At 42.2% G+C, this 12,937-nt stretch overlaps 1 protein-coding gene and 1 pseudogene across 8 annotated transcripts in view; one reads left to right on the top strand and one right to left on the bottom strand.

Moving 5' to 3' along the window:
- The window catches only part of CFLAR (CASP8 and FADD like apoptosis regulator), an 81,108-nt gene that overhangs the window by 49,591 nt on the left and 18,580 nt on the right, over nt 1-12,937 (bottom strand). For 6 of the 8 annotated variants that reach the window (XM_077154670.1, XM_077154674.1, XM_077154673.1 and 3 more), the window contains 4 exons: nt 7,135-7,546; nt 4,734-4,839; nt 3,092-3,227; nt 2,175-2,260 (listed from right to left, as the gene is read on the bottom strand). In XM_077154670.1, the coding sequence (XP_077010785.1) occupies nt 2,175-2,260; nt 3,092-3,227; nt 4,734-4,839; nt 7,135-7,496 (690 nt within the window). In that variant the 5' untranslated portion in view covers nt 7,497-7,546. Of the gene's footprint in view, nt 1-2,174; nt 2,261-3,091; nt 3,228-4,733; nt 4,840-7,134; nt 7,547-7,881; nt 7,990-12,937 lie in introns of all 8 variants that reach the window. The other 2 variants (XM_077154671.1, XM_077154675.1) reach the window with 2 other exon arrangements.
- On the top strand, nt 8,250-10,001 carry LOC143677959 (zinc finger protein 384 pseudogene; annotated as a pseudogene).

The following is a 12,937-nucleotide window of genomic DNA, read 5'->3' as shown; positions in this document are numbered from 1 at the left end:
AATAAAATGTCCAGGTATTTCTTTTTCTATAATTGCTTAGCTAATTAAGCAAACATAAGCCACATGTGGGCTTGATTCTTGAGACTCATCTACGACTTCTGAGGACTAGAATGAGATTATCAGAGATTGAAAGATTGAAACAGACCCTTTCTCTTATGAGGTCCTGTGTAAGTTACATATACCCCATACTGTCAGACATCTGATACCAGCTTTCAAATGACTGTTCTCCTCTGAAGCTATCCTAGCCAAAAGAGACAAGTACACTATTTGTAAAGCTGTGTCTATAGCTAAGTTTGTGTATCTTAATTAAAGAAAAACATGTAAGTTGCTTTAATTACTAACAGTCAGTGCTTAATCATATCAGACAGGCAAATCATACTATATAGCTGTGCATATTAGACATTCATGTGCATTCACTTTTATACACAATTAAAGAGATATAACATCAAATCAAAACCATTTCAAGCAATAAAATGCTTTAAAAGCATTATAGAGTCGTACGACTTTATCCTACAACATGTTTTATCGGAAAAATGAAGTACATATGATTCTTACACATAAATGAAATTTTTTTTCTAAGGAACGGCATGACTGGTATAGTTTATTAAATACCTCATGGTATATTGGAGGTAGTATGGACTAGGCCCAGTTCTGCCATTAGTTTGAGGTGGAAAAATTACTTCATATTCCATGGGCTTAATGTCATTTATTTGTTGAATGAGCAGCTGGACAGTATATTCCCTGGTACCCATTTTGGCTCTAGAATTTTATGGCTCAGTGCTATCTCCCACAGTTATATTCTCCACAAAACAATTTACATTACAGGGGTAGTTAATATTTTTATCACATACTCTTATGAAACCATTTATAATTCAAGAATTAAATTGCTCTCTGTTCTAAGTCCTCACTACAATTTCCACATAACTTACTTTATATGGGGATGAGGATAAGATTACACCAAGATTTAACTGTTCAAGATAAAAGGTTAACCAAAGAATAATTCTGATGATACCTTGCACTATTTATTATTAACATAGCAGCCATAAGGGACTATGTGATGTTTATGTTCAAAAGCCAGAAAGAAATCTTTCATTTCATCACTCAATAACAAACCTTTGCTGAAATCATTGAAATAAGCTCATTTAAAAAACACAAATGCATAGACAGGTGGGCACAAGAAAGTTATATTGCAGCTTTGTTTGTGATAACAAAAAATTGGAAACAATCTGAAGATACATTACTAAGGAAAGGGTTAAACACACTGTGATACACCTAGAAAATAGAACCACGTGCAATCATTAAAAATTATTAAATAGGGGAAGTTCCATATGAGCCATACGGAACAATCTCCAAAAAGACCAGGACAGTGGGTGTATACCATGCTACCACTTGTACAGAAGAAAAAAACAAATATGTATATTATATGTGCATAAACTATCTCTGGATGGCTAAGAAAATACTGATTAAGAATGGTTGCCTTTTGGGGAAAAGAAACTGGGGGGTCAATAAATTAGCAGCTGGACAGTATATTCCCTGGCACCCTGCCAGGGAAGCTCCAGTCCGTTTAGCAGAAAGCCAGGAGGAAAATAACACTTTAAACCTCTTTTAGTACATTAAAAATTTTTTTGGTCCATGGGCACAGTCTACTTACCTACCTTTATTTATTTCCTACTTTTTTTTTTTCCTTAGGCAGGCACCGGGAATTGAACCCGGGTCTCTGGCATACCAGGAGAGAACTCTGCCACTGTGCCACCACCACCTGCCCTCCTACTTTTATTTTTAAAGTTAAATTTTCAAAGGAAAAAAGAAAAAATGGGCAATGATATATACAGACACACTCACAAACACATATAGAAAAGAGACTAGAAAGAAATACACTGAAATATTATCAGTGGTTGTCTTTGGGTAGTGGGCTTATGGGTGATTTATTTCCTTCCTTTTATATTTCTCTGTTTTACAAATTATCTCAATGAAAATGTATTAGCTTTGTAATCATAAAAAGCTACACATATTTTTAAAAACAAATGCACAGTTGAAAAAAAAGGAAAAAAACAAAAATAAATGCATAGTTCAATCACATTTTTCCCAGGTATTAAATAAAATACGTGCTGTGAGAATATATATATTTTTATTAAAGCTCTGAACGTGCATCACACTGTTTGCTCTGGACTCACCCCTAAGTTATTTGATGGATCCTTGAGACTCACGTTTGGGAGAGCTGCCTGGAAAGCATTTATATAATTTGTTCCCACTCCGTGAGCTAGAAGAAGAAGACAGATACCGAGTTAAGATTTACAAATAATTATCAAATCATTCTTCCACAATTGCTTGGTTAAAGGTTAATCACTTTCTAAAACAATCATATTGAAAAGAAACCATCTTTCAAGACACCCTAAACTTTTCAACCGCCTTCCTGAATTCAAAATGTCAGATCAGATCATTCTCCCACCAAACGTTGAGAATGGACTAAGAATGCTAATTCTGTTCTTGTTCTGATACCCACAGCGTCTCAGGCACACCCTGTAGGCTGTGACTCTATGATGCAATAGGCTACTAATAGCACAAGTGAGCGAAAGGGGTGGCGTGAGGAGGGAAGAGTGAGCCCAGTCTCCTTTAAGGAGAGCGGGGATGTCAGCAGGAACTGAAGGTGCCCTTTCCCGTGACGGGCTTTGTGAAACCCAGGGCATGTGCAGGGCAGCTATAGGACCCCAGAGTTGGAAAGTGCTCAGGCCTAAGTCTGGGGAGGGGCAGCAGGGCTGGGCACACTACAAAAGCCCTGAATGTCTACAACCTCAGCAGCCTGTGCAGGAAATGGGGTGCAGAGTCTTCCTTGGAGGCCAGGAATGTGAAGAACAGCCTAGGGGTATTTTGTAGAAGGCCCAGGCTCTGTGGTCATGGATCTGGGGCTATGGAGCCAGCAGATCTGGAACATAAAGAATATGAAGAGGCATGCTGTCTAGCTGCTGGCTTGTGGGGACCATGGACACCCAGGCTGTGTTTCACCTACCCACCCAACAAGTCAATCTCTACCAAGTACCTATTATGTACAGGCACTTTCTTTAGACCAGTTAGAGGCCAAAATCCTTCTTACCAGACTGCTTGTATTTCTGGATTTTTGTCTTCAGGTCTATTCTGTGGATGTTTTTTAGGCATTTCTCTAATAAATCCAATTGATCTGGAGCAACCAGATTTAGCTTCTCCAAATCAACCACAAGTTCCAGGAAACTCTAAGAGAACCACCAAAAAGAAAACAATGTTAGTAGGGTTGACATAAAGCCCCAAATGCAAACCTTGGGCAAGAAAATGAAAACAAGCCCCTTTGGTGCCCTTCAGTGACCCTAAACAAGACACCTTTGTTCTATGTTCTACCTAAAGCCTTGAGTAACTTGTCTTTCTGGATTTTATTCAGAAAAGAAGTGGTGCTAAGTCTTCTGGTGGCTAACCTAGGTTGGACACATGAGTCATTGTCTTCTGAGCACATTCTCTTAAAAAAGACCAGGCTGGTGTTATACTGAGAATTTTTAAGGACTTCCCTGAAAACAGGAAGACAGAAGATAGTTGGAGAAAAGGTTTTATCAGAAAAATCTCAACCATTTTAAAGTTCCTAAAATAGTTTGATTATTGCTGGACATTCCCACTCATTCTGACTCAAGGGGTTATGAAACGGCAATGAAACAAGGTAAGGGATAAATGTATCCTGGACCACAGGGACTGTGAAAGACTATATATTTTAGAAACAAGCATTGCTTTTAGTTTTACTTTCCTTCTGTTTGACACTTGGTCACTGAAGTGCTGTCTTTATTTTTTTAAGTAATTATCATAATTCAATTATATATAAATATCTGGGAGAAAACTTTATCAGAGGACACCAAAAAAGGAGTTCTATTTTGCATTTTCCTTCTCATATTGCACTTGGTGGTGAAAGCAAAAAGTCACTGTATTTTCCCAGATTGCAGAAATGAAACTGCCATCATTAAAGTACATGAGGAAATTCTTAATCATGACTAACCAGAGTCAAGCCAACCACTTCAACAACTACTGTCATAGTAGAGACCCAGGCTTGTCCTGGCCTGTCCTTAGAAAGCCAGAAGCATTATGGAAGGCCAAATGGAGATTTAAATACTCTTCAGACAGTCACAAAATCTTGAGATCTTCACCCCTACCTAGTTTTCAACCCCAAACCACTACTTTTGCCATTCCCCAGATAGAGCCACAATGGCCTTACCCCAACCCTGCCTCCACAGGTAACCTGGTGCCTCCACAGTGACCCTGGATGACCTGAGGAGAAATAGATGGCAGGAGGAGCAGCAAGATGAGGATGAACTAGCACAGTCCACTATTTCTGTTCAGCATGAACAGATGGTACTCCCTAACCCTCCCAGATGATCTGTCAAACCAGGGAGAGAAAGTGATATACAAGCCAGGCCCATGAATTTTACAGAAATAATGACAAAAATCCAAGGATCAAAAGAATACTCAAGGCCATACTAGAAGATTTCATCATCCTTTTCCTCTTCAATTCATTAATCAATTGTCTTCCCATCAATGTTACTATGAAAACACCCATACTCTTTTCATATCCCACCTTTGCTCTCACTTGGGCCTCCCTGCTCAGGAGTCTGGCTCTCCTTAACACAGCAGCAGACTGCCTGCCTCCCTCTCTTCACCCTGAAAGGAGAGGTCCCCAATTTCAGATAGCCTCTTAGGAACCCGAACCAAGCAAGAGAAATTACCTTATTCTTGGCTGTCCTGCCTCGGCCTGTGTAATCCTTCATGAGAAAAATTAATGAAGATATGTCAGATTTATCCAAATCCTCACCAATCTCTGTCAACAGCACCCTACAAATCAGACAAAAAAAGATTCTTTAGTAAATGCAGATATTTATCTTAGTGAGAACAAGGGGCCATATCTCCCAGGACAATTAACTGGTCAAACAACTGGTCCTTTCCCCCCATGGGAATATCCGCCACCCCCATGAAACTAAAAGCATCAATTGCTCCAGAAAGAGATGTTAAGGGGACTCAAAAAGGAAACTCAACCTTTCTCCTGCATCTCTGACTATTTCCTCCCTTTCCAACTAACAGCTCTGAAAACAACTCTATGAAGAAAAAGTTCCCTACAGAATCCCTTAGCAACTCCAGAAGTTCTGTGAAACGACTTAAGAACCTACATAACTAACATGAAAGATTGAAATAGAATTCAAAACAACTTTGTCTTGTTTGTTTAACAGTCCATTTACTCCGAAGAGAAGGTATGATATTAACAAGGAATATATTCAACAACTGGCTAACTCTAGATTAATTTCACAAGCTGGAAGATTCCATCAAGAAACTCAGCCATTTCAGCTCATTGTACTATTCTCTAAGGCAGAGCTTGTCTCAAACTTAAATGTGCACACAAATCACTCAGGAATCTTATTAAAATGTAGATCCTTATTCAATAGGTCTAGAGTGGGCGGGAAAGTTGCATTTTTCTAACAAGGAAGCTCCCAGGTGATACTGACTGATTATACTGATCCAGGGATAATATACACTGAGATTCTAAAGCAGAGAAACACCTGAGCTATCCTGGCCCCCTCCCAAACTCAAAAGGTGAAAGGCATCTGGACCATGGGGATTCTGACAGCAAATGCCTTTGATGAGAGAGTTCTTCCCAACTCATTTATCTCTGCCCAAGTTGGAGAAACAATCACACTTATTGGGGCTCCCAGGACATATCATGGTTAGCATTATCACCATGACATTGCCATTACTGCTTTGAAGGATGTCTCCCCAATCAAACTGAGATTCTTGAGGGTGGGAGATTCTTCATTCATTTTGCTCTAGAGCTTACCAAAACACCTGGCACATGTCAACACACATTAAAGACCACTTAACAAATGAACAAATGAATCTCCCACGCTCCTCCCACTGCCGGCCTCTCTACCCAAATGGCCTGAGAAACTATCTCCACTCACTATAGCAAGGAAACAAGTGCAATAACTTATTTACTGAAACCCAGTCACTCTTCCTAAAAATGTTTTAAGATGTGCATTGGCATTATATGATGTTTGGATGAGTGGGAAATGATTAAGAACAACCACCACAAAATAATAGTATTAATAAGTCCTAGCATTCATAAGGGGCTTCACAATTTTAAAAAATCTTCCACATACTAAATGACTACAACTGATCCTCACAATAACTTTGTGAAGTCAGGTAGTATTATTCTCAGCTTTACATGCAGGTAAAAAAAACTAAGGCCCAACCGATCTAAGTGACATGGCCTGTAGATGGTTGGTCTGTGGCTTGAAACAGGCCTTCAGACCTGAAGTCTACTACTCCTCCCAAAGCCCAGGTTGTTTGCAACTCTCTTTAGTATAGTTGTGGATAACCTACATCATCTCCAAATATACATTACTGATAATAACTAAAGGCTGGTGGCTGGTAACCAATTTAAAGTTACAGAGTCTCTCTCTTTCCTCAGAAATACAGCCTTTCCAATGGCTTCTACGTTTCCTTTGAGCCCCAATACAGCAGAATCCCAACAAGAAGCAACAGCAACTCAAAGTCTGTCTGAACTAAAGGGGACTCTAGTGACAGTTTCCTGTTTGAAACAAAAGGGATTGTAGGCAATTAATTTAGAGCCTCAAAGGGCAGGGAATTCACAGGAAGGAAGCCCACCCCACAACTTGCTCAGCAGGGGAAGGACTGACAGGGTTTCAGGAGGGATCACAGGGTTCTATAAAAGGTCAGGAAGATTACTGTCACAGTTGTTTCCTTTCTCAGCATCGGAAATTGCTAGGTTCTGACATCACTGAAAATAAGCTAGCAGACACCACTGCGTAGCTCACATTGTCAGAGGCCGGCAAGAATTACTAGCTCTTAGTTATTCCCTCTCTCTTCATTCTGTCCTTCAGGCAAACACAAGACCTTCCATCTTCATTAGGCTTCTCAACACAATTCCTAAGCAAATACATTCTAAGAATTCAAAGTCCTTGAAGAAATGAGGTGACAGCATATGAAAGTTGGAATAGTGAATAGGGAAATTAATGGGGTTATTTTCCTCGCTGTCTGCATTTCTACCATTCAACAGGGTCTGAATGATCACCTTTCCTCCCACTGGTCCAGCCTCAGGAACAGTTGATGAATTACCTGTAGTCTGAAACAAGGGGAGGGTGCCTGAGCAGGTAGGCCTCCACTGCCGCTTTGTCCATCCTCAAGAGCCGCTTAAGCAAGTCAAACCTCCTCACTCTGTAGAGCAGTTCAGCCAAACCCAGGGCAGACAGCTTGCCTCTCTCGTTTAAAATATCCAGAAGGTCCCTGATATTTGGAGAAGTCATGTCTACAGCAACGTCCCGGCACAAAAAGAGAAGCATCTCCTTCTCGTCTTCGTCAAGCGCCTCTTCAACCTGGTGGATGACCACAGCGGGCACCTCGTGCAGTGTCATCCCAAGGAACTGCAGGAGTAAAGCTCCAGTCCATTTAGCAGAAAGCCAGAAGGCTGGTGACTTCATTGCCAGTGGCTTTCTTCATTTCTTTCAGAATCCCTTCCAATGGAGAAGTTCTGTGGTTTAGAAAGGAATTTTTAAAAATCTCTCTCAAGGTGAACTTAAGCCTAAAATTTAAAGTATGGGCTCTTCCTTTCTTGCCTGTCTTCCTGCCTGACAGATTATATCCACACTGTTAAGTCTTCAGAGAGGGGTCCTCAGTAGACAAAGTGACTAATCCAAAACCAATTCAGACAGAGAATAAATTGTGTTTAAAGGAAATGAAACCAGAGACGAAAACTCTAAATCTCTAAAAAATCCCATGTGCTTTATCAGAATTTATGAGAATGATAAACATGGTAAGGGGAAAATCACAAGTAGGAACTTAATGACTAAGTTGCAAATAAATTACCTCGGCAGAAGGAAGAAGAAAAAGTCCAATGAGTAAGCAGCTGACTTCAGTAGAGAAACTGGCATCACAGGAACTAATTCAAACTTTTAGTGCTCCTACCCAGGTGTGCTGGAACAAATATGGGGGTGGGTAAAATGGTCCCTCTTTGAAGAAGTGCTGGGAGAAAAGAGATTTCTGTCCCTATCCCACCCTCTTTTTTCCAATTGCATTTTTACTCTACAATCTCTTATTAATACCTGTCAGCAGAAACCTCTGCTGTGATCCTCCCAAAAGTCCCAGGCCCTGCCCCCTCCCCTCGCCCCCTCCTGGTCCTCCCACCCCACTCAGTTCCCTCCTTTCCCAGTAAACGCTGCCCCTCTGGCGCTCTGGCGCCGCCGCAGCCGTCGCCGCTGGAAAGTTCAGGAGCCCTGGAAAGAAGAAGGAATAAGACGGCAGGAGGAAGAGAGAGAGAGGGTAGAATGGAAGAATCTCACTTCAATTCTAACCCATACTTCTGGCCTTCTATCCCCACAGTCTCGGGACAGATCGAGAACACAATGTTCATCAACAAGATGAAGGACCAGCTGTTGCCAGAGAAGGGCTGTGGGCTGGCTCCACCTCACTACCCCACCTTGCTGACAGTGCCTGCCTCAGTATCCCTGCCCTCAGCCATCAGTATGGACACAGAGTCCAAGCCAGATCAGCTGACCCCACACAGCCAGGCGTCCGTTACCCAGAATATCACGGTGGTCCCTGTGCCGTCTACAGGGCTGATGACTGCTGGTCCAGGTTTGGTAATCACGTCCCCCTCAGGCTCTCTTGTGACCACAGCCTCATCAGCTCAGACCTTCCCCATTTCGGCTCCCATGATTGTCTCAGCTCTTCCCCCTGGCTCACAAGCCCTGCAGGTGGTTCCTAACCTTTCCAAGAAGGTAGCATCAACTCTGACAGAGGAAGGAGGAGGAGGTGGTGGTGGTGGTGGCACTGTGGCTCCTAAGCCCCCCCGGGGCTGGAAGAAGAAGCGGATGCTGGAGTCAGGGCTACCTGAGATGAATGACCCTTATGTCCTCTCCCCCGAGGATGATGATGACCATCAGAAAGACGGCAAGACCTACAGGTGCCGGATGTGCTCACTGACATTCTATTCAAAGTCGGAGATGCAGATCCACTCCAAGTCCCACACCGAGACCAAGCCCCACAAGTGCTCGCATTGCTCCAAGACCTTCGCCAACAGCTCCTATCTGGCCCAGCACATCTGTATCCACTCAGGGGCCAAGCCATACAGTTGTAACTTCTGTGAGAAATCGTTCCGCCAGCTCTCCCACCTTCAGCAGCACACCCGAATCCACACCGGTGATAGACCATACAAATGTGCACACCCAGGCTGTGAGAAAGCCTTTACACAGCTCTCCAATCTGCAGTCCCACAGACAGCAGCACAACAAAGATAAACCCTTCAAGTGCCATAACTGTCATCGGGCGTACACAGACGCAGCCTCACTTGAGGTACACCTATCTACGCACACGGTGAAGCATGCCAAGGTGTATACCTGCACCATCTGTAGCAGGGCATATACGTCGGAAACATACCTTATGAAACATATGCACAAACACAACCCTCCTGATCTCCAGCAACAAGTGCAGGCAGCGGCGGCAGCGGCAGCAGTGGCTCAAGCCCAGGCTCAGGCCCAGGCTCAGGCTCAGGCTCAGGCTCAAGCTCAAGCCCAAGCCCAAGCCCAAGCCCAAGCCCAAGCCCAAGCCCAAGCCCAAGCCCAAGCTCAAACTCAAGCTCAAGCCCAAGCCCAGGTCCAGGCCTCCCAAGCATCACAGCCACAGCAGCAGCAGCAGCCACAGCCACCACACTTCCAGTCCCCTGGGGCAACCCCCCATGGTGGGGGTGGGGGGGATAGCAACCCCAACCCTCCACCCCAGTGTTCCTTTGACCTGACGCCCTATAAGACGGCGGAGCATCATAAGGACATCTGCCTCACTGTCACCACCAGCACCATCCAGGTGGAGCACCTGGCCAGCTCTTAGAGACCCATGCTGCCATCCACTGGGGAGAGGGGAAAGGGGTTCTGGTCCCTTCTTTCTCTATTTCCTCTTGGTGGGAAAAGTCCTCTTCTTCCTTGACAGGCCTTGGCTCCAAGTCTTCTGGGGCCTCAGGCACAGCCTTCCTTCACAGAAAACTATCCTTATTCCCAACTCCTCTTCAAAAGGAACGTCCGCCCTCCTTACTGGCAGAAGAATACTGAGCTGGTAGTGTAATCCAGCAGCCTCCCCTCCCAAGCAAAGCTTTTGAAAATTGGGGGTTGGTGCTCAAGGGAGGGATTTTCTATGACCTCATAGAAACTTGTCCAGTATGGGCACTTACCCTCTCCTTATCCTCATCCTCAGAGTTTGGGTTGATAGAAGACTAGAGGCTGGCCCTCCCAGATATCAGAGAGAAGGGAGCCTTACGTGCAACCAAGCTCCTGTTCTGATCTTGCCTGCAAAAGACCAGAGGCTTCTCACATGTCCCAACCTAAGAAACAAATTTTCTTCCTCTAAATGGTCTCACTTCACTTCCTACCTAATCTTGGAGGAAGGAGATTTACGTGAGGATCAGACCTCCCTTTATTTGTAAGGGGCAAGGGCTGAGATGTGGTCCCCAAGGGGCCAGAGATTCCCAAGGTGGTCAAGAGTGGCTTAAAAGTGTGGGTCATCATTTTCTTTGGAGCCTCTCTCCCCCTTCTCTGTCAACCAAGGTCTTACACTCAGTCTCTCCATTCTAAACCCCAAGGAGCTGTGGGAGTTTTCTGTTGTCTATGAAACCCCAAAACAAGAGGTGTTGCAGAGAAGGGAGAGTTCAGGGCAAACAAAAGGACTGGACTTAGCTCCCTAGGTGCCACGGTCAGTTGCCGGACATGGATTTATATAAATATATATATATATATAAATATATATATACCCACTCATCACGGCCATCTTTGTTGTAACCATTTCTGTGTTTATAAACGCATTATCTTTGAGAATTTTCATATTTGATGTTTTATTTTACCTTTTTTTTCTTCCTCTCCCCCTATCTGGCCATGGCATTATTTTGTCTTTTTTTTTTTTAATCATGGCAGATTTCAGAGAAAAGAGAAAATGAAAACAAAACAAAACAAAACAGGAAACCAATTGTTATAAAGCGATTTAAAAATGAAAAAAAAAACCTTATGTACAAAACAAGGGGTGTTTTTAGAATATTGTATAGAAATAAATTCGTGTAAAAGGAAAAAAAAAAAAAAAAAAGTCCCAGGCCCTTTTCACAGCTGCATCATTAATGCTCACAGGACCTGCCACTACTGCTGAACAAAGGTCTTGTCAAGTTTCAATCATCTCTTCAGACCCTGAGGCTTTGTAAGTGCCAGAGGCCTCTGACTTTCAAGACTCTGCCACATGGCAGGAACTGCTACCAGCGTTCTTCGTGGTATCAATGGAAGGCAGGCAGGCCATGGAACAGATCTGAGGGAAGATCTAGCTCTTGGAAACTGAGTGGGACGGGTTGGGCAGTTGTGCCATGGGTGTATGTATTCTTAACTTCTTCCATGGCAACTCAACATGTTTTCTTTCAAAATTTAAGCTGCAAATGGAAGTCACTGTCTCCTGTTATATGTCACAAGGTATTAAGGTTAAATAAGCTCTTCAGTTCTCAATGAATACCTTGTCTGTTCCTGTGAGATATTTCAGGTTATAAACCTAAACTTAGCCAAAATAATTGGAATTACAACCCATCTGTAAGTTGTAAACTATTGCTACATATTTGTGTATAAGTGTATTTATATATTTATCTAGCTGCATTTAGTGAAAGGAACACTGTGTCTATTTTTACCTATTTACATACAATTTCAGTCCACAAAAGATTTGAGGTACCTTATAATAAAAATACAAATAGAAAAATGTTATATGAGAACAAAGGAAAATAAACTAAGCTAGAAAGTCAAAATGAGGGAGAGAGATAGAGAATACAAAGGCCTAAACAAACTTTAATAGGTGGTTATTTGTCTCTGAGCTTCCTGGCAGCCAAAGTAAAAAGGGATACATGGGGGATTAAATAGTTCTTGCTATTAAAGAACAGATTCTTAGAGGAAGCACAGTTTTCTTGGAGCTCCAGAGTTGTCCATTATTTAAAAATATCAATGTGTACTTTAGTATCTGAAAGTAAAAGTTACCTTTATTTTCAAATAGATTGTTCATTCAAGACTTTCACACTGGCCTTCCCATAACTGGTCTAAATGGATGACTGCTTCAATGAAACAAGAAAAACTGATATGTAGGCTCTTTTTTTTTTGAAGTCTGAAAACTAAATACAAATATTACGTGTTCAGAAAAGCCTAAATCTATACTCTACTTACACATCAGGCTAGCCACCTGTTTAATCTAACCACCAATTTCTATGAAACAGAGGTCAGGTTCTTTTTCTTTTCACTAAAACTCACAATTTTGCTATTGTTATTATAAATTAACCTATAAAATATTTACATACAGTATAAAGAATAAAATAAATAAAGGTGGAATATATGAGATATGAGATATCATCCAAATCTACCAGGTATATTTGAAAAAGAACCAAACAGAATCACGAGAAATGTTTAATTTCTTATTTTGAAAAACTGAAATCTGCCATCAAGAGTTAATAAAACTAGATAATCATTTTAAAAAACATATCTTCTCATTTCATCCCTCCAGCCTTTATATCCAAGACTGCTTTCTGCCAGTCATGTACACTCAGCAAGAAAAATGGCATGCTGTCGTCCTTCTGTGCTGATGGGAGCATAATTTGGCAGCAAAATCTAAATTACTCAGTGGTAGCATCTGGCACATTCAGATGGGTTAAAAGGAAAGCTACAGATCCCCAAGCTGAGCCAGGCTGACCAGATACAGCAAAATATTATTGAGTGTATGCTGGCGTGGTGTTAAGAGCAGTGAATTGTGGCTAGAGGTGAAGGGCACCTGAGGAAGGGAGGTATGGACGGGAGAGGTAGGTTGAGAGTCCAAATAATCATTACTATGTGGATTAAAGGAACCCAAGCCAAGAAATTACCCTAAAAATT

The sequence above is a fragment of the Tamandua tetradactyla genome, chromosome 3, assembly GCF_023851605.1.
Source record: "Tamandua tetradactyla isolate mTamTet1 chromosome 3, mTamTet1.pri, whole genome shotgun sequence".
Lineage (NCBI taxonomy): Eukaryota > Metazoa > Chordata > Mammalia > Pilosa > Myrmecophagidae > Tamandua > Tamandua tetradactyla.
The sequence above is the reverse complement of the archived record's forward strand: the minus strand, read 5'-3'. Positions and strand labels throughout refer to the sequence as shown.